We start from the raw sequence: 22909 nt of genomic DNA, 5'->3' as shown, positions 1-22909 counted from the left end.
TTATGAATTTGCGAATTGTTTATATAATTTATAGACAAAATAAATTCACCAAATTGTCAGTACCTTTTTAAGTTCTCCACAATAATCGCAAAATGCAATAGCCCTTCTATGAAATAATAAGTCATTTTGTTTACAAATAAAACCCAGTAATTTCAGTTTCATTCGTAGGATATTTAAGATTATGTTTTTCTTTATCTAATGGAAGAAAACATCTAAATTTAATTTATGAAACGAAGAACCGGCATTCATGCAAATTAATCATCTGTCAATTAAAGACCGAAGTACCAAGACGTGAACATGTGTCTAGTTCTTAGTTCATTTAATCTATGAAAACGCATTTATCATGTATAATATTTTCCACGTCTATGCATCTCTTAACTGACCATATTTCAATTCGAATACATACCACACCTTCGTCAACACTTAATGCGTATGCTTTCTTTGTAAACACTGGAGCCTCGTTTTGATTGGCTATACTTATAGAGAGATTCTGAGATGCCGAATCTTTTGTGTCAGTAACCGTTATCGTAAAAGTAAAGGAAGTTGATGATACGCCCTCGAAATTGATATTTGTTGATGCAGATGTACTGAAAAGGCCATCTATAATTGAAAAATGAAAATGTGTTTCGCAAAATGTTTACAAAGAATAGATATTGAATGAATTCATATTTGTCCTGCAAGTATACAACTTTGTTTTACCTCATGCTGTAGAAATAGTTTAACCATGTGCTTTTCGATTTTCGGTTTTATTTGCCTTAATGTCTGGTAAAAGTTTATGCTTTTTATGATACATTCATTATCAAAATATAACTGTGTACTATCATTTTGAATGTTCACATTATTTGCTGGTTTATATGATTTCTATCATATTACGAGTTCTTGTTTTTGTTTATTGGATATATAAGAGACAAATATATGATTTGTTAAACTCCTTTTTAGGTTGAGTAGTCTGTTTCTGTACAGTTACAGGATGCGACATTTTGACTTTTAATGTTAAGTAACATATTCACGAAAACGATTGTACAGGTCGCACTAGGACCCTATTTTTTTTATAAGACATGTAGACAAAATCCTAAGCACATATATTCTTCTCCCTAGCGACATGTTTGTGTTGTCTTAGATCTTAAGATACCTGTAAAGTCGTTTGATAAGTAAATTAACCGATTGTGTTCCCTTCGCGATTGTGACATGTAAATTCAAACAACAAAAGACCCTCACTCTATCGACCTATCCTATCTCGTTCTTTTGGCATTGATGCGATTCTCTCTGTTTATGTTTGTTACCTTGATTTGTCACTACCTAACACTAGTAGCCAGATTTAAGTCTGAAACGGTCATTTTGGTCTGATCAAGTCTTAATCGCCTTAATTTACTGCTAGGGAAAAACGTTAAGACCTGTTTAGACTTTCAGTCTCTGTTCCGATTTATCGTGTTCAGTCAGATCAGTCGTGTCAGAATAAACAAGACAGATTCTTCTAGCATTCAAATAAGACTTGATTAGATCACGTTTAGATCAAATAAGACCAAAGGTAAAAAATCTGTTTAGTTGTTGTAAGATCGTGTTCAGTCGTGTTAAGATTTTAAACATTTTAAATAAAACGGGCGACACTTTATCTGTTTTAATCAGGGGTTACTCCCCCTTTATGAATAAAATCTCTATAGCTCGGAGGACATTCTGTTGTGGTCTTTTAATGTGACTGTATATCTATTTTAACAAATAAAGTATGCAAACTTTAAAAACAATTCATTTTTTTTCGATAGAATCTTTAACATTAATTTCGTTATATAAGAAAAGAATAATTGTTGTAACCGGAAAATGTGTTAGTCAAAAAAACTTTGCAGTCGTGCTTTCTGACATAAAGTAGTCCTGTATTTATTCATATTCTAAAGATATAATGATCAGTAATATATCTCAAAGATGTTCTTAAATTTTCTTAATTTTGTTTTGTTTCTAATGTAAAATAATAGTTCGTATCCATATTTGGTCAGGAAATGTATATTTTAAGTATATAATTTACTTAATATTTTAAAATGTTATACAGATGACAGATGCTTGGTGAAAGTTATTTACATTTCAATAAACTGATTATCTAAACAGTCAACCGAAACGGATTGTCATAAATGATCTAAATAATTACATACTTAAACAATTTCTTTTCCATTGAAATCATCCTGATTTTCAAATAATATTGTTCGCTGAATACTGAAAGGTCATAACCAAGCATGTGTTCTGTGGAATGCAATCCGTAAAAGAAGAAAAAACGGTTTTAAAACGGTTTTAAATCATGTACATTGAAAATCACGAATCGAGTGTCGTATTCGACCTCTAATCCTTTATAAAAGAGTCGAAATTGACTATCAATATATTTTTTTTTCACCTACGTAACTCTATATGCGATTTTTTGCCACATTGCTTACAAAAATTATCATATATCTTAAAACTCTTTCAATAACATTTCGTTATTCAATTTTCTACTCGTCTACCAAAAAAATTAAAAAATTTTTTTTTTCAATTTTGCCACTTTGTTTTAAGTTTATGATCTCTCAGGTAAATATCAGAAATGAGTCCAGAGTTTTGACGGTTGTGAATTAAGGATCAGTTACTTTATGGAAACACACTTGTATTTCATCCTTTAAAGTTAGTCTGTCTGTTTAATAATTTACAGTTTAAGGAGGGTTCTTCGTCTTTTGCAAATAGATAAAGAATAAAATGAAAATTTGGTTTCGATTGCTTTCGACAGAGAGAAATATGTTTTGTTTTATTTCAGAAGATTGTTTAGAACAGATATAAAACTATTCTTAAGTCAGGAATCTGATGTTCAGTAGTTGTCGTTTGTTGATGTGGTTCATAAGTGTTTCTCGTTTCTCGTTTTTTATATAGATTAGACCGTTGGTTTTCCCGTTTGAATGGTTTTACACTAGTAATTTTTGGGGCCCTTTATAGCTTACTGTTTGGTGTGAGCCAAGGCTCCGTGTTGAAGACCGTACTGTGACCTATAATGGTTTACTTTTATAAATTTTGACTTGGATGGAGAGTTGTCTCATTGGCACTCATACCACATCTTCTTATATCTAATTAATCTTTTACAATTTAAAAATTTAATTTGGTAGTGTTTTTTTAAGCACATGGCATTTGAAACTTGTATGATCTAACTTTTTCAGAGGTCTGTGAAATCTTGAAAATAGGATGTTCCGGAAAACACAAGTCGCTATATAAAATGCTTGTAAAATTCAGAAACTTGCAGTACGCTCATATTTAAATACTTTTCTGTTAAAAAAGGAAGTGCAAAAACAATTGATGAAATTCGACTGAAAAATGGAAATGAATAGTTACTATCTAACTTTTTTTTTCAAATATCAAATTCACAAATAAATCTCTAACTTATCCACGCTTGCAATATTATTTTTTTTACTGACAGGTGTCTGACGGAATTTGATTGGACATCAGTTTAATGTAGGCGTAACAATCTATCACATTTATCCAATCAGCTGTCTTGTGTGCTGATGGTCACATGTACATGAGGGTATTCCATCCACAAAATACAATATACAAGGTTGTCGCTTAAATGTGGAATGCGGATTAAAAAGTTAGATGTCAAACTTGAATTAACAAACTAAGGCGAATTTAACACGGATATGTATTTTCTCTTCGACAGTATTTTTATTCTCTGTTCTTTATTTTCATTTAAACTAAGCTAAATACGTTTTGTGTCAAATTTAATAAAAATAAACATTTTATGTATTTGAAGGCATTTTGTAAATAAACAAGTATAAGATCAGGCAAATATATCACGTATTCCTTTCGAATGATTTTAATATAGGAACTTTTTTCAATTGAAATTGTGTTTACAGTGTTTGTATTTCGATAAAATAGTTAAATATATGGTATAATCATAACAATTCTTTATTTAATTTAGAATAGACATGTAACACTTTCTCGGATTAACTTTTCATCGTGTTCATGATTGCAAAACCGGGAGACCGTTTTTGGTGCATGTCTAAAAGATTAATTCCGAAAAAAATAATTTACAATAGTACTTTGTTAACCTTCTAGGATTATTAAAGAATGAACATTTTTTTTACCATGGGGTTTTTTTTTTTTGTTCCGTTACTGAGTATATTTTTGTCGTTTACGAATTCATAGGACAGATTTGACTCCAATAGGATATATTTTGTCTCATAGAAAAAACAGTAGTTTTTATCCGATAGATTTGTTTTTTCAAGTTTAACGGATATAAAAGTTATTTTGAAAAGTACAAATAATTCATTAAAGTTTCGTAAGCATCTATCAATATCCAGCAATTTTTGTCTAGTAATACGTACATCATATGATATGCAATTTAATCACCAATAAATGAGATAGAATACAGTTATATCTCGGTCTCTAAAAACACCACAAAGGACCTTTAAAAATTAAAAACCAATTTCCTACCTTTAGATTAACTGCCATATCGTTCCCTTTGTGTCTTAGAAACGTTTTCGTTAAAGCAATTTAAGAATCGTCAAGTAAGAAAATTTTTAGAGTAGGGACGACACTCTGCACACGGCACGCAGATTTGTCTTATATTATCGATCGGTCGCGGTGGTATTGTGACCGACCGTGCAAGGGCTGTATAGCCAGTCAAGGTCGTTAAAAACTTCCATTTGTTGGTATTGTGTCATTTATATTAAACTACTCGTGGTGTGGACATCACCGTTAATGACACCTGGACAAGCGAAATTTATTAAATCAATTAAAAAAAACAAGTGATATACAGAAGGGCTGATCATGCAATATACATATACTTTGTACAAACATAATAAACAAATTTGCCAGTTATTTCTTGGCAATTAACATATTTATATCCAAACTGACTGTTTATTACCAAGGGCTAATTTCGACATCGATAATCAGTGAATTCTGAATTTATTCAGTCGGTTTTAAGTTTTAAATCGGGACAAAGTTTTGTAAAATACTAAATTTTAAATATTGCATTATTTCGTCATGTGTCAGTAAACAAAACAGAGATAACACTAGAGAGAAGGCAATTAAGCAATCCAATACAAAAATAATGCACGATTCAATTATGAAAAAACTATATTTTTTCATGATGGTTATTCATAAGACTAAATTTTCATTTTGTTTTCAAAATAATAAAAATACAGAAGAGTTTATATGCCTAAAATAACATAATTACTCGCGGATTTGACAAATATTTTGGATATTTTACTTACCGGAAATCATATTTTAGCGACTTATTACGAAGCAACGGCTGGAGACTTAAGAAGATTTAGAAAGTTCGAATAGTGTTCTTTGATTGACATAAATTTGAATGATTTTCACGTGCTGACATTTGTAAAATTTACAAAAATCTGTGCCTCGTGATTTCGCAGAGATCGAATAAACATTCCCGCCATTACAGTACATTTCTTTATTGATAGAATTTACTTTTTAAGATAAAAAGCATGAAGAAAATATTTCATATAAAGTGATCTTCTATCATTGATTAATTTTTTTATTTAAAAACTTTCTATATTTTCTGCGAGTGCAAGAGAGTATATTTGATATTAAAAACATGAACAAATCGATCTTTTCCAGATTCAAAATTGTCGAGGGACGCTAAAATCGTACCACGTGACATACAAAAATTTGCACACGGCACCACGGCTTTCGCCCCTTCTCTGGAAAGTTTTGGCATACTTTGTTTTTGTGCAGAAAAATTGATAAACATTCAAACTATAATTTCCTACCTTTAGAATTATTGCCACACCGTTCCCTTTGTGTCTTAGAAACGTTTTCGTCGTTGCAATATATATTACCATACATAAGAAAACAAACTGCTATAAATGAAAAACGAGACAAAAAAAAAACAACAGCAAAACATCGGTATCCGTACATAATTTTCGTAGTTTTGGTAAAGTCTTTATCTTAAAAAAAAAAAACCCAAAATATTAAGAATAATAATTGATGTTTTTATCATTTATATCATTTTATAACAATTTAAAAATTCACATACATGAGCTATCACATAGCCCGGATATAAAGTAGGTTCCTAACTGATACTGGTGATAACAACAAATCGTACATAATTAAAATCGCAACTTTTATTGAAATTGTAAATTTTTTTTACATGTTTCTTCTGGAATTATAATATTTTTATGATTTTAAGGGAATTTCAGGTCCTTTGTGCTCTTCAAACTTCATTGTGGTCCTTTGTGCACCTTTGTGCTCCTTCGTGCACAAAGGAGGTCCTTTGCGGTGCTTTTAGGCACCCGTTATAACTTGGGTTTATAAATCATTCCAATTCCTTTTCATCCGAGCTTTCACTGTTCGGGAATAATACAGAATAATTGACTCGTCCATCAAATATACATGTAGTAGTTTACGTTTGACTGTCAAATTGGTTCAACATAATAAAAGGTGAACCGTTAGGTCTTGTCTGTATCGTTACCTAAAGATTGCCTTGGTTTTATGGCTCAAAACGGTATTATTTGTTTTGCTTCACATATTGGTTAAATAATGAAATGTATATATATGTTTATACATATTTATACATGTACATATATGTAGACTTCGTTTGGATGTGACATGTCTTTAAAATTAATACAGTTGAAATATTGTGGGAGGAGGGATGAAATTGAAGACTGAGAAGTGAAACTTTTCTCTGTTTACTTTGTACCATACATTTTGGTACATCTCTCTACGATTTATCTTCTTCTGAGTAAATTCATGGCTTTGGAAAGAAAAGCAATTGATCCATACTCATGCAAATAACCCTTTCATTTATGAATTCTTATAAACTGAATGAAAATTAATCAAACGGAACTCAAACTATAGGAGATGTGGGATAAACTTCAATTTGACAGCAACCAGACTACAAAAACGCTATAGGTATTACAATCAGAGACATATAATTCATATTTGTCTCTGGGTAAATCACGAGGGCACTTTCAGAAACAGTTGTCTACACGAAATGTCCAGGTCTAAACGTCACAAGTTTATATAAAATTTGTGAATACAATAAACAAAAGCAATTCTATGAAAGAGACTGAATAATATAAATACTCGTTATTTTACACATATTCGAAGGATCAAAATAATCAGTTCTACAAATTGCTGTTTAATGAAATATTTTAATGCACTTTTACAAATATTTATACCTGTCTCTGTAAAATGTCATATTCACGGACCACATTATTTTTTAATCGTTAGAGACACTGTTGCAAAGTTCATTTTCCGTTATTTAAAGGTTTTTGACGATCTTCTTTCTTCATTTAAAAACCTACAAAAATGGTCTAAACTTTTAATCTTAGACAAGACAGCGTGAAAGATCAATACACTGTTGAGAGTGTACAAACGGTGTTTTGACAAACTGGTAAATAATAATGTTTTCGCCCAGGGATATGAATTTGACATTAAACGTCCTTCAGTAACTTTACAATACCCAGCTGTGTCATTTCCGTATATTGTAGATGGGACGTGTGACATAAATACACCAGCAATACCTATACAAGTGATTTTTTACCTTTTTGAAGGACTCCAAAGAGGGGGTGCATTGCATTTGCGCCAATTTTGAAAAAATCCAATCTTTCATTTGCGCTAAAAAAACCAACTACATTGGCGGCAATTCACAGGTAACATGTAACAATACAATTGTGGCTTATATTGTTTAATTAATTTTTTAGAGCAAAAGATTAATTGATTGTTTGTGGCTTAACGTCCATTGTCAAACATTTCATGCATATTCAGGACGAGAAAACTGTTTAGAAAAAGATTATGAAGTACTAGGTATTACAAATGTTAAAATTTTCTTATCATTGACCTTTCAATACAATTTTGTTTATGATATGATCTTTCGTTGTCTTTCTATGGTTATGAAGTCATGAAGTGTGTTAACTATATATTCTAAGTTAGCATATATGTACAGTTTGTCATTTTGACTTTTTTTTTTATTTTGCCATGGCGTTGTCAGTTTGTCTTTGAATAATAAGTTTGAATATCACTTTGGAAATTTAATTCCGCCTATTTACAAAAATCATGAGATTCAAATTTGATAAGATTAAAGATTATATTTTAGACTAATACGTATTGCACATCCGTACAATTTAATGAGATTCTTGATCGGGGGTAGATAATTCCTCTATCTAAACCAAGAAAACCAATATGTCTGCTGTATAATTCACCTACTTCTATTATTTAAAATTGAAAACTGTCCAAACAGAACAAGTGTCGATTTGCATATTTGTAAAATTTAAAGTCAGTGGTACACACAGTGGCGGATTTGGTGGTGGGGATTTTGGACCCCCCTTTTGTTAATAAGGACATACGGTTGGATCCCCTCCCTTTATCCTTGGTTGGGAACCCCTCTTTAAAATGACTGGATCCGCCACGTGCACTGTACACAGATTTAGTCCGCATTGTTTTCCGGGCACTCATTTTTATAGTTGTAAATATTTACGCTAAATTTTGTTAATAAAATTAGGAACAGTAACAATTGTGTGGTCATAGATTTCGTAAATTTGTTTTCTGAATCCATATAGCAAGTGGCATGACATCATAATGGTGAATCGGGGAAATCACAGAAAGCTTATGGAAATGTTAGATTTTTTTAAATTTTCGATATATGACAATAGCGCAAAAAGTATCAAATATGTTTTAATAGAGAAAAAAAATTACTGTAGCTGTAATAACTATATTTTTATTTGTTTTTAATTGTGTCGCTCTTTGATGGCCATTTATGAAACCTGCATTTTCGTCTTTCATTATTACGTACGTCTAGAAATTTACAGAACTCAAATTATATATATGAATAAAAGGAGTTGTCGGTTTTATTTACGTCAATAATATAGCAAATAAACCACAAAAAAAAAAAAAAAACCAAAAGACATTCAGAGGGCAAAGTGGATTTTTCGGCTTGCAGTACAAACTATAATTATAAGTATAAAGTACAGTTATATTATAACTATACCACGTCAAAAGTTCTCTCGTTCATTTCATTCCATGGTAGAGTGAAAATGACTTACTTTCATTTGACCATTAAAGAGGCAGAATTAGTTGACACAAATTTTGAAACTTATGATAAACAAGAAATCACAGCTTATTAGTGTTAGTGTACCGGAAACGAAAGTAACAACCTATCTGGTAAGTTATATCAGAGACATATAATACAATATTGTACATATGTCTCTGGTTATATCATTCAAGGACATATATTATAGTTATATGAAATACAATAATTGCATTTCTTTACGGTCCTATGTTTTATATATAACGGTCTTTCTATATTTAAATGAGATAGGGTAATACACCATTGAATTCCTTTCTGCACGGGCGATTTCGGCAGTCAGTATATAAGGAAAATTTAAGGTGTTGACAATGCGACGTTCGTTACAAGATAGTAAGGACTAGGAATTAGTTTGGTATACTTTTCCCCTCCCACCCCATTTACCCATCTTATGTATGTAACATTATCGTTTCTTTTCGACTTGTGTATGGTAAAAAAATATGCCTTTTTGTATGGCTGATTGTATATATTTATGTTGAACATATTAAATTTAAGGCGATCTTGTAGCGAACGCACAACCCTATACTGTGTTTGGTTTTTTCTACGATATCTAGTTAAGAAAAAACTTTATCATCGGAAGGGTGAAACGAGGGAGAAAATAATATGTATTAGATACACATTAAGGGCGTTAGCCCGAATGAGTGCGTATTACTTACACCAAGATAAATTGAATATTGTCAATGCAGAATGACAAATTCAATAATTTAGGACAGGGACTTTCAATACTAACGGATTCCCTTAAAAAAATACTATCTGCATTATATGTTAATTTCCATTGCATTTGATTTCTTTTTTTATGATATTATGTTATATGATTGTACATTTTCTGTCCATTGTAATTAATTTTGCCGTTCAAAAGGAGAGGAATTTGTATAAGTGACTTGTCACTTGTTTTCCAATCCGTGTATTGTATTGATGTACGTATTTATTTATCTGTTTCTAAATAAAATATTGTTTACACTAATGGATTCCCTGTTAAGGAGGAGATCTTTTAACAATTTGACAATTGCTATTGAAATGCATGATAAATGCAGGGTATCCAATTTATTTATCGACATCTTTGTGTAAAAAAAGATACAATATTGCTAGATAAATAGAAAACAAAAACACATTTCCTTGCATAATCTTATCTAAAATTATTGAAATTATCATAATTTATGGGTATTTTTTTAACATGATACACCAAAGCCGAATTTTGTATGTTTGCATTACACACTTGCACTGTTTGGATTAACGTATCAATAAGAAGGTAGGTTAGAAAGTCACAAAAAAAAAGAATTATAGGACAAAACGCCATTATATGGTTTTCCGGATAATGTTTTTTTCGCAAATATTAAAAAAAAAATCTAAAACTTTTACATATGCAATACATTTTAGGTAAACACCTAGAGTTACAAATATACCAGCATACATTTTTGATAGAAAAAAAAAACATGCTATCAAAGATACTTCAGAAATGCCTAGCTCCATGCCTAAGAAATATACATCTTTTTTATTGTTCACCTTTATTTAACCTCCATTCAACATTGGGAAGGAACATTTGCCTCAGCTGTGAAATGAATTGATTTAAAACGATTTTAAACATATTTATTTCTGTCTTGTCAATATCTTAGCATAGAATATGATCAGAATATGGTCTGTGTATAAAACAAGTATACCGCTGTAATAAAAGCACTAGACAATTTATATATATATATACCGCTGTAATAAAAGCACTAGACAATTTATATATAGATATAAGAAGATGTGATATGAGTGCCATATATGTAAATATATGCTACTTCCTACAGAATTTTGTTTTGTTTTTAGTTTTTAATTATTTTTTTGTCATTATCGTATATTTTTTTTAACCACTAAATTTGCGGTTTTGTGATATGTTCGTGCAGTTTTAACAATATCGTCAATAGTGTTTAGAAAGAAGCTATTATAAATTTTTTTAGAACATTAAACTACACATACATGATCAGAGCTATGATACCATGCCAGGTGTGCATATGATGTAATTGTGAAATAGCCATTGTAATTGCCAAGTTTTTAATAGTTTAAGGATCATGGATTGTATAACCTGTTGATTATTGGCACGTGCCATCGAACTCAATCATTATTGACAGAAAATATTAAATAACGAATACATTTATTACTATTAGAGGAAGAAGAAGAAGAATTATTTGTTATAGTGCAACTTGAATAAACAAATAAATACATAATTATTTTATATTAAATAAAATTGTTATTAAAATGAAAGAAAGGATTAACGCATTTACAAGGATATATACTCGATGCTGAACTTAAATTAGGTTACATTGTTTTAACGAAAAGTTTTATTAGGATCTGGAGGGGGTCCTTTATTTCTATTTCTCTATTCTTTAAACTTTTTGTCTATTATTATCTATTCTTTATATTCAAGCACCTTATTATTCTCTGTTCTTTTTTTTTTTTATCCATTTTCTCTATTCTTTATATGTATTGCCCATCATTCTCTATTCTGTAAACCCCCCATCAACATCTTCTTCTTTCCGATGGTATGTTATTTATAGTTTTATTGTCTCGTCACGGTCTAAGTACAGTTTTCAGAATATAAGTGCACTCGGAGATGCGGCCTTGGTGACTACGCATCACTACGAAATAAAAGGAAAAAAAGACGGTTTCCAAATATAAAAAGAATAACTCGCACGGGGAATAATTACTAAATGCCACGAAGTAATTATTAAGTTTTAGAGGAAAGTATCGAAAGATAACGAAATTAACGATATAAATTATCTGACATAAAACATATTTGTATTTACGTTGATCGTTCCCGACGAAGTTAAATCCAGAAACGTGCTTCAGACGCATGAAATTTGTAAGGTGTTTTCACTCTTTTGTTAATGTTATGTTTAAAATTTGCAATTACTTCTTTTCAAAGAATAAGTAGAGAAATACATAAATTAACATCAGAAAATAAAAAAATAAAATAAAATCATAAACAGTTATAGGCGAATGATTTATTTCCTCAACAAAACAAAATCACTAATCTCTTAAAAAAAGACCAACAGAAATCAAAAGTCAACCAATGATTTTATGTTTAATTATTAAAAATACGTTTTTCATTCTAGCATTTATATTGTACATTTTTTGTAATTAAAATGTATCATCCACATGAAGGGACGTAACTCCTAATATAATTCTGTCACACTAAACGGATCTTAACCCAATCTGAAAATTTTGAACATTACTTTTTATGTTTGGTCTGAATTCGTCTAAAACCGTCTTAACATATCTTGTTTAACAGCTAGAGCCTTCTGTCTTGTTTATCTTGACATGAATGAAGGACTGAACACGACATATCTGAACAGCGTCTGACAGTCTTAAAAAGTCTTAACGTTTTTCCCTAGCGGTCAATTCAGTCGATTCAGACTTGATCAGACCAAAATGACCGTTTCAGACTGAAATCTTGCTACTAGTGTAATTGACTTCCGTCCCCTTATATAAAACACTAGAATTTTAAGAAGTTTTTAAATGCCATAATACGTGTTTCGAATATGAACATAGCTGTAACTGCGTCTAAAGTTCACCGATTAACTTGTCGGCTTAGTCATGTACTGCCTAACAAAAAGCATGTAGATTATTATTAAAACTTGTTTATTCTTACTAAAGGGTCATTTGCCAATGACGAAATGCAATGCACATCTCTTTATGCACCAGTTTTAAACTTTTACTCAATTTTTCTGTGAGTACAGTGATGCATTATCCATGAATGGTAAGTGTTTTAAAGTAATATCGCTTCTCCGGGAAACTCAAATAGCACAACACAGTATTGTCAGCACTTACTTGCAGGATTGATATCGAAGTACAAAACCCCATCAGAAGGGAATGACGTCATTGTGTATGTGTGTGTATCTGCACCATCATTGTCTTGTATAGATACTTGGAAAATACTCAAACCTAGAGCGGAATTTTCGGACACCACTAATGCAGACGGTAGGGGTAGATTCCTTATAACAGGGACGTAGTTTATATCTGAAATATGAAATGTACAGACAAACAAATGTAATGTTACGCTATATATAAGACCTAAAATTTAGAAATGTTTAGTTGTGTATGAACAATAAAGTTCGAGCAGTAAAGTAGACTTAGAATATATTAAACTAATCTCGACAAGATTGTTGTATTCCAGTAAAATGTTAGATATCCTAGATTTAGTACTATTTATGTGTGTCCGTTGATGTTTTTTGTTGTTTGGTACAACTCCTGTATTTTTCTTAAATATAAACCACACTCTTGCATTATCTTATATGCAACAATTACCTATTTACACTTTTTATGAATTATGTTCGATAGAAAATAAATTAATTTGTTACTGATAGTTAATCGCTGTCTTATCCTGCACGAAAAGAAACTGATACAAAACTAATGAAAATCCTATGCCTTTCCACGATCTGGTTGATCAAGTGTTAATTCTCATGTTCACAAATGCGAAGGATGCACAAGCAGTACCATCCATTCAGCTATGTACAATTATGGTTCTGCATAATGTCGATACTTGTTTAGGATTGCACACGATCATGCTATTATCAGGCTGTTTATAACATCTTTTGGATTTTTACTGATTGCTATTTTGATCTCGAAAACATAGTTTATTTTTTAGATGCGAGTTCTTTTAAAACCGCAAATTGAGTTTTTTGTCTTTTTATCTTCTTGTTAGAGGACTGTTTGTGCTTCGTTCCGATCGGATAAGTTAAATCCTTTCCATCTGGTTTTTACAGTTTGTGCTTATGATATGCTGTTGCACCATTGTCCCGGGTTATGGAAAGGTTGAGCGTTCGCATTGTGTTTAATTCTACCAAATTAAGTATATACCTGTCCAAAGTCAGGAGCCTGTAATTCAGTGGTTGTGGTTGGTTGTTTCAGTTATATATGTTTTTTGTTTTCATTGTTGCAGTACACATCCATCAGTTGGTTTTCTCCGTTGAATTGTTTTACTTTTTTTCATATCTTACCATTTATACCTTACACTACGGTGACCTATATATACATGATATAGTTTCTTACACTATTTAATTTGGTTTCTGGTGTAAAGTTGTGTCATTGCCCATCTTAACAAATCCCAAAGGGCTTAGTGATCTTCTATCATCACCTGGCGTCCGTCGTCCGTCGTCATCCGTTAACTTTAAAAAATTTCTCCTCTGAAGCTACTAGACCAAATTTAACCAAACTTGCAATTGGCCATAATGATCATTGTGATATTTATTTTAAACTCCTTATGGAGTTATTGCCCTTTAATGCCGATTTTTACCATTTATTTTTTGCGTTTTGCCTTATATGATAAAAATTATAATAGAAGAATAGACACTTTAAATCACAAAAATGATCAGCAAGCCAAGATCTACCAACAAGTCAAATGTTGCCAATTTTGCTCCTTCAGGAAAATGTCTATATTTGAACAATTGGTCGTTCTAGACATAATTTCATACAGGCTTTTCAGAACGAGATCTGTGTATGCACTAAGTTTTACGTTGCGCTAAACCTCCCACTTGTAAATGCTTTTACATAAGATGTGTGACAGATTTCAGGTGGTCTAACTGTGTGCTGTCATAGACGAACGGTTACACTAGGTTACCCAATGGAAAACGTCAACGTCTGTTGAAAAGTTGTCATGTAGTTGGACGTTTATATATCAAGACTAGGTGGTTATGCAGTACACTTACAATGTATATATGTTCAAAATGTAATAGAGACAATTGTAATCATAAATATTTGAAATTTTTACTCGAGAAACCTATTTTCCCTACAGAAAAAAAATCGTTAAGTCTTCGCGGTTACAGTGTTGCTAAAACCCTAATAAGTATGGACATTATATTGTATTGTGAACTATTTACCTAGGACATGGACTGTTAATGATCTGGGTCCCGTTGTCGACTTTCCGTCAGTTACATAAACGTATACATCATAGGCTGGTATAAATTCACCTTCTATTGACCGCTTGAGTACTATTTCACCAGCTATAAAATATTGAAAGAATAGAAATGAAAATTAGTTTTTTTATTAGGATGAATTTATACTTAAGATAATGATATATAATTGTATAAGAAGAGCCATACTGGTTAACATTATTTGCTCACATGAGTTTTGCTTGAAGGATAACTTAGCTAAATTCTGTTAAAGAAACTACAATGTGGATAGAAACTCTTGACACGCGTACAAAGCAACTGTCGCCTGATTTAATTTACGGTTAATTTCATTGACATTATTGATGTTGCTAGCATAAAGATTTTGCGATTATATGCAGATTTTTTTTTAAAATTGCAATTTGGATTATTGCAGTGTATCACGTAATATTTATCAAATATGATTCCGATTAAATAAAATTCAAAGATTTAAATTCAACTTATTCAATTATAAAAATCATACAGTGATATATTTCAAATGGACAGTTGGCTGATGGTACACAAAACATGGAGAACTCCACCTGGTCATTTTCTGGGTCAGTAATATCAACGTCGAAGACAATTTGTCCAATATGAGTTGCAACACTCGACACTGAGGTTACATCTAAAAATATACATGTGAGTCAATAAGATGTCATAAAATTTCATTGGCATTCGTTAAGCATTTATCTTGAGTATTCGGCTTTGTAGTGGATATATGTCGCTTTCACAAACCTCGTTTATTTGCAGTTAAAATTCTAGAAACTTGATTTGTTTTTACATCAGCGTTATTTACATTAACTCTTGTATTATCAACGTTTCAAAAATCAACACATTAAAAAAGTATAGTAAAAATACCGGACTCTATGGAAATTCAAAAGGGAAAATCTATAAAAACTGAAAAATCAATCGTTAACAACCAACGGAACAACAACTGTCATATTTCTGACTTGGTACTTTCCTTTTCTACGGTACTGTTGTTTCAAAGAACAGGAACTATACTGTTTGTGAACTATGTTCTCGTACAAAGCTTCGTATAAGTTTTTTTTTAAATCAATTTTCAATTCCAAAGTTTCAAAGTACTTCACTATAAAATCATTTCATTGTCATGGTGATAAATATTGATTGTATTGTAAGTACAATTTTTTGCGTCTTTTGATATAGATTTATATATGGATATACTTATTTTCACGTGACTTCAAAAAATAACTTCTGAATTGCTTAAAAACTTACTTTGAAGGTTTAAAAATACAGGTGGCTTGTTACGTAAGACGTTCATAAAGAAGACACTGGAATCGGGGCGTCGACCATCATTACACTGAATATCGATTCTGTACGTTCTTATAAGATCGTATTGAAGGCTAGGGTTTGATTGCAAAATTATATCAAATTCTGCAAAAAAAAGGTATTGCACAAGTATATATATTTCTACTTTGTACAAATAAAGACCATGTGTATTTATCTTGTCACGGAAATGAATCATTTGTATGATACTTTGCTGTACACGATGTGTCCATACTCAATATACAAACACATACAATCGACGTAATAATCTACATTATATGTAAAAAGCGAATTATTAACATTATTTCAAATAAAAAATTGAAATTTGTAACAGTAAAAACTACGAAGATCTCTTTTACTATTTGAAAGAGGAAAAAATCCTCATAAAAAAGGAGCGAAGCTTTTTAATATTGATTTTCGTTTTCACAAATACCATATGCATTTAGTTTTAGGAAATGCTACTCACCATTAGGGTTTGTGGATGGCTTCATAAATATAATATTTGTATTTGGAGTAATTGCTGTGACAGAACATGTAACGGCAGTGTTTTCCGGGTCCGTCACGGAAAATGTGTAAAGTGTTGTCTCTACTACCACGTCCTCTTGTATATCTGTAGCTCTTGGAAGTCCGTTAATTGAAGGAGGCTTACAATATTTAATTATTATTTATTCATGTGATTGTTTGCTTTAAGTCCAGTGACAAAAAGTTCATACATTTTCAAGACGAGAACAATTGTCGTTAATTAATTACAATAGTAAAATACTCGATAAATCCTCAGTTGAAATTAAATCGAGTTGATATTCAAACAAAGCGTTTCCTTCATTTCTTTCTTCAGAATTTCGTGATCATTTAAAAACATTATTTATTTCCAAAAATTTATGTCTTAACCCATGAAATGTGTAATGTAAAACATATACTAAAGTAGTAATAGATTAGGAAGTAATTTATCAAATGTCAAGTTTACTACCGTGATACATATTCATCTATTTGATTATATATTCAACTACCTAGGTCATGTCAACTTTTTCCCTAAAAGGTTGTAAATAAAGCAGATTATCGACGAATGACTCGTTTGGAAAGATATGAAGATAGCTTGTTCACATCCTTCTTTCTAAAAGCTGTAGACATTTAAAAAAATATATTGTCTTTGCATAAAAAAAATAAAAAATATATATGAACAAATTCATTTGACAAACAAACACTCACCTCGTTTCGAATAAGATAGACTGTATAAATACCCGCTGTGTCATCATAAGTATCAGTGCAAGATAAGTCTAAGACAAATGCATTCCGTGCGTCATAATCTAAGGATGCACCGGTCGATAAGAATATTCCATAATCTGAATTACATTAAAAGTAGGGAAAAATACAGGGAATCTAATAAATCAGGAGTTACAAAACATAATTTAGTCACACTTACAGAAAAAAAGAACACAACACAAAACAAACACACAGAAAAAGTACCCAACAAACAAACAAAGCAAATATTAATACAATAAGAACATCAAACACAGGTTATAGGTGCAAACATGAAGATTAAGATGCACATTGAAATGATATGATCTTCCCAAATATGATCTAAATTGCCTCTAATTGTGAAGAAAGTCAAATGACCACATAAAGGAATATAATCAACCATAATCAACTTTGACGGGTACGGTAGCATTAACAACTGGACGGGTGAAATGAATGAAGAAAAATTTGGCTTAAACGTCAATGGTACAAAATTCTTGCAACGCAAAATAACCGAATCGAAATCTTTAGAACAACTAATTTAGTTCAACAAATGACAATACATCGCTCTGAATTCAGTATAATCTCACCATAACAAAGGGTGATAAAACAGTGCAAAATCCATATTAAAAACAATTGCATGTGTAAACGCTAGACATATACGTACATAATGGCGAGACAAATCAAAACTCATATACATCGTTCTTTGTGCTTCATTTACAATAAAGGGTTTTCATAGATGACAAATGAAGTAAGGGAAACACTTTTAAAGTGTCATTGAGTTCTTATGTTAAGTAATAGATTGTTTTGGGTCTTCCTGAAAACGTATGATGATACAACGTACCTGTACTCCCAGAAATACGTTTGATTTCAAATGGAACTCCAGTAGAAACAAGTTTACAAGTAGTAGGTTGTGTGTCCGAGACGATAAGAGTATGAAGTAGGGTCTCTGATGCTAAGTCCTCAGATATAGTGGTTGAACTACTAGTAGCCAAGCTTGTAATAACTGGTGGCTACAACATTAAATGTTACATGATATTATAGCGAGTTCTTGCATGCTACCACCATATCTCTCTCTCTCCATTGAGCTACATTTGTATGCAATATCGAACAACAGTGTGATTTCAGTCAAACGACAAATTAGGCTTTATTCTTTCTTTACTCTTAAGAGACAAGTCATGTTTAGCTACACAGGAGAACTATCTTCACGTTTTAACCCATATTTATTCCTATTTCGTGCCTCCATCAGAATCTCAAAATTATCTTCACCCAATTTCTACTTTACACTTTATATGTATTATATAAGTAAAAAGGCAGTTTGTACATGTATAAAGTAAATTTGTTTACAAAAATATTCAAAAAGAAATTAGTCGAAATAGAACAATAAAACAAAATTTTTATCAGGAAAAAAAGTAGCTAATAATTATTTTGGCAGCAGATATTTTACGAGAATATGTTTCTTAACCAGACAGTTCCCTTATGGACCTTTTTGTTTTTGTCTTTTATGGTATGTTTCTATTTTATGAATTGTTGTACCACCAATATTAATTCTTTGTTCCAAAATTAGAAGCTGTTTGTACAATTTTTTTTTGAAATTTAAGCCTCTTATTCAATATCTGTTCGAGAAATAAGTATTTGCTTTCGGACGAAACGTTTATGTTCCCAGGAAACCAAAAATAGTAAAAAAAAACTGTTAACTGTATAAATCCCTTAGAAAACTAGATAAAGGTGTTTCATTACTTTTGCGTTCAAAACATCCTGATATCTTTAGATAATCATTTGGTTAATTATTGTCCAAATGCAGTAAACGATACGTTTGTACTTACATCATTCTCAACCCGTATCGTCAAAATGCTGGACGACGATTGTGAACATGGATCAGCTACAGTAAATGTCATCGAATGATCTCCAGGAGAAAGAGACACACCAGACTTAATTTTAACTTCCACTGTTTATTATATAAAAAAAAACGAAGAGAACAAAGTTATACTTAATTTTGAAAAAAAAATGTTTCCCGAATGCTCAGACAATTCAATTGCGATAGATCAACGACTTTTATACGTGTTCCTCAATATTATATTCGACATATATTAAACCCAAACATGTATAAAAAATTCGTTGTTTTTTTCCTTATGGTGTCTCATTGTGATGTCTTTTAAAAATACAGTTTGCCTAGAGTATAGTGTTTTTTTTTAAATTTTGAAGATAAGTCACTTGTAGATATCCTTTTCTGGTTTGTAAAATCTGGTTTTAACAATTTATGACTTAAAGTATCGACTTTAACATGTTATTTTAAGTTCAATTACAGAAAATTACCAATACATATAAGTTAATTAACCGTTTTGCTTTGATCATCACATATCTAAAAGAAACTGCATATATTGAATGAATGGTCAATAATAGATTTTATAATGAAATTAAAGCCTTACAAGTATTAAGGTCAAGTTCAAAGAACTCTGCAGCAGATCCAGTGCTCGCTGTATGTTTTACAGTCAATAGTCCTGCATCTTCAATATCACTGTCAATCATAGCGAGAGTAAACAGAACAGTTCCGGCTACTTCATTGTTACTTATTGCAACAGTGTCGTCCAGGTTAGTGAACATTGGTATTTGACCTAAAGGAAAATAAGCCAATGATAGAGCAAAACACAAAATTAAAAATAAACAAAAAAACATGAGTATGTAAGGATAGTATACTGTATAGAGAATAGTGTCATGTCAACACCATTAAATCGTTAAGAATTCGGAAGTCTTATAAACTTTTGTCATGTCATTGGTTAATAAGAGCCGGGAGATACCAAAGGGACAATAAATAAAAAAACGACCACAAGACAAACAACAGGCTACAAGACACTACTTGAACCAATAGTGATCTCAGGTATTCGGGAAGTTTTAGCAACTCCTGTATATTGTGAGTAGGTATATCTAGATTTGCATCTGAATGTTTTCAATAGTAGAGGAGTTTCGATGTGGTTTCATAAACAGATGGTCGGCTATAGTATGCATACATTTGTGAAAATTCTAACATCCAGAAGAAGATCTTTTAACGTTGCTTAAAAATATACACATAACTTGTTGCTTGCCCTTTAATCTGAAAATGCACATCTGAATCATGCTAGCAATAAGCATGTATAATGTATTTCATATTTTCTATCTTTGCATACAATTGAGTATACAAAAACATTTATTAACAAAAAATATTTTTTGTGTGTTAGTACTTCAAAATATTATATATGGTTAAAAATAAAAACACGTTTTCCCAAACAAAGTGGTTTATTTGTAGTTACATGTAATTAAAGGTTATTGTTAAACTTGTAAAGCAAATTTTATCCGCAATTGTGTTAAATTATTGATTTTTCACGATATTCACTGTATAAGTATTCTGATGCAGAAAAATTATTCGTGGTTATTTCACCGCCTTACATATGTTGTTTGAAATAAAGATATTTCCAAAACACTGAAATAAAGATATTTCAAAACATTGAAATATAGATATTTCAAAACATACCGAAGTCAACAATTAGATATACTAAACTTGGTTTCTGTGAAAATTTTGACCCTTTAACTGACAACATAAATATAACATCTTTTACAAGGTTTTGTCATATTTGGGCAGGTATGAGTATCTTATGTTTTTAAAGTTATTCCATTAGCTTATTGTTTGATGATTTTTTTTCGCTAAATATGATAAAGCGATATGAACAATTAGCACCCAGTCTTTGTTTTATGCTTAGTATGAATCCCACTACTGCATCAAGTGTGTTACGGTATTTCTCCTCTCATATTCTTTATACGAGATGTCATCAGGTATGGCCGTTTTTTGTGTCTCAATAGCGAAATCAGTAGAAATAAAGAACAGTTGACGTCAAACTTGAATTTTTACCAATGAAAAAATTATATCGAATAAACCACACGTTGATTTTGAAAAAAAAACGACTTTTCAGGGAATACAAACCTACTGAGAATTGGAGATGGAGTTGATTAATTTTAACAATAAAAAGTAGTGTCCTTTAAGTGACAATTTGAAACAAACTTTGATAAATCCTAATCTACAGTGGCGTTATAAATTTAATGTACTTGGAGTTACTCTTGCGTGAATGGCATGGTCTCTTTTGTTACCACTAGTTGCTGTATTCCAGTCAAACGTTGTCTCGTCTGTAGCAAATGTAGCTGTTCTGTAGTCATCTCCATTATCGTATGTGATAACAAACCCATCATATTCAAAGCTAACAAATAACAAAATAAAGAAAAACAAATGTATGTTAAAATCTTTATTACATCTATATATTCCTATGTTTATTTCTTTGGAAAACAAAACACAAAAAATATGCTTTTCGTATGTTTCGTAAAAAATTAGGATAAAGAGCGATAATTTTATTTAATACGTTTTGTTTCTTAAATTTTCAGAAAACAATTCCTTATAAAATATTTTCTTTTTAAATCAACATTTTTTTCTTGATGTATGTTAATATCCTATACGAACTCTCACTATTAATTTAATAATTGTTGGTATATATTTAAAACAAAGTTACCAATTAGGTTTCTATGCTAATTTTTGTATCTAACTAAATGTACGTACTTGATGGAGTTTATACAAGTATAAACAGTCTCACAGCCTTCCAATTAAAGCAATAACAACATGCCTGTATGTTGACTATCTATTGTATTGTACCATATTACTTTACACATTTAAAAATTTAAAGACACCAATCAAATTAATCATCACTTGTTTACTTTTTATTATTGATCTGATATCTGTTTATAAGTAAACATGTTGCTCAGTCTTTAGTTTTCTATGTTGTATTTTGTATACTGTTTATTGTCTGTTGGGTCTTTTTCTTTAATTGCCATGGCGTTGTCAGTTAAATTTCGACTTATGAGTTTGAATGTCCCTTTGTTATATTTCGCTTCTCTCTTAAACATACACAGATGATTTACAGGTGAATAGTATGATGCTGAAATCAAAGTTGTGTACCAGCAAGGTCAACGTATGATCCAGGACAGACCTTGGAATTCGTTATGAATATGAACAATAAAGTTGCTGACAAAGATAAACGTAAACAATTTAAAATATAAACAAATTGAGTAAATTGTTAAAAAAATAATAATACGGATATAAAGCACAATGAACTTAAAAATTTCAAAGTCCTGTTTCGAAATAATACGAAGTCATAAAATGGAGATGGAGAAGCAAAACCATATGTCAGTCACGGGGAAGCAAAACAATATTTCAGTCGAGGTGATGCAAAACCATATTTCAGTCGAGAGGAAGCAAAACAATATTTTAGTCGAGGGGAAGCAAATCCATATTTCAGTCGAGGGGAAGCGAAACAATATTTAAATCGAAGAGAAGCAAAACCATATTTCAGTCGACGAGAGGCAAAATCAGACTTGTGTGGCTGAATAGCAAAACCACAATTAGCCTCGGGTAGAATAAGCAAGT

At 31.0% G+C, this 22909-nt stretch overlaps 1 protein-coding gene across 1 annotated transcript in view; it reads right to left on the bottom strand.

Annotated features, from left to right (window-relative positions):
• LOC127717871 (cadherin EGF LAG seven-pass G-type receptor 1-like) overlaps positions 1-22909 on the bottom strand; it is a 37623-nt gene that overhangs the window by 7905 nt on the left and 6809 nt on the right. Inside the window, exons 5-15 of the mRNA XM_052223733.1 lie at positions 21544-21692; positions 19896-20081; positions 19293-19414; positions 18311-18479; positions 17440-17573; positions 16700-16877; positions 16183-16341; positions 15434-15574; positions 14902-15024; positions 12854-13042; positions 407-600 (exon numbers count right to left, since the gene is read on the bottom strand). Coding sequence (XP_052079693.1) covers positions 407-600; positions 12854-13042; positions 14902-15024; positions 15434-15574; positions 16183-16341; positions 16700-16877; positions 17440-17573; positions 18311-18479; positions 19293-19414; positions 19896-20081; positions 21544-21692 — 1744 coding nt within the window. The remainder of the gene's footprint in view (positions 1-406; positions 601-12853; positions 13043-14901; positions 15025-15433; positions 15575-16182; positions 16342-16699; positions 16878-17439; positions 17574-18310; positions 18480-19292; positions 19415-19895; positions 20082-21543; positions 21693-22909) is intronic.

The sequence above is a fragment of the Mytilus californianus genome, unplaced genomic scaffold (assembly GCF_021869535.1).
Source record: "Mytilus californianus isolate M0D057914Y unplaced genomic scaffold, xbMytCali1.0.p SCAF_1, whole genome shotgun sequence".
Classification (NCBI taxonomy): domain Eukaryota; kingdom Metazoa; phylum Mollusca; class Bivalvia; order Mytilida; family Mytilidae; genus Mytilus; species Mytilus californianus.
This window is presented reverse-complemented; position numbering and strand designations above follow the sequence as displayed.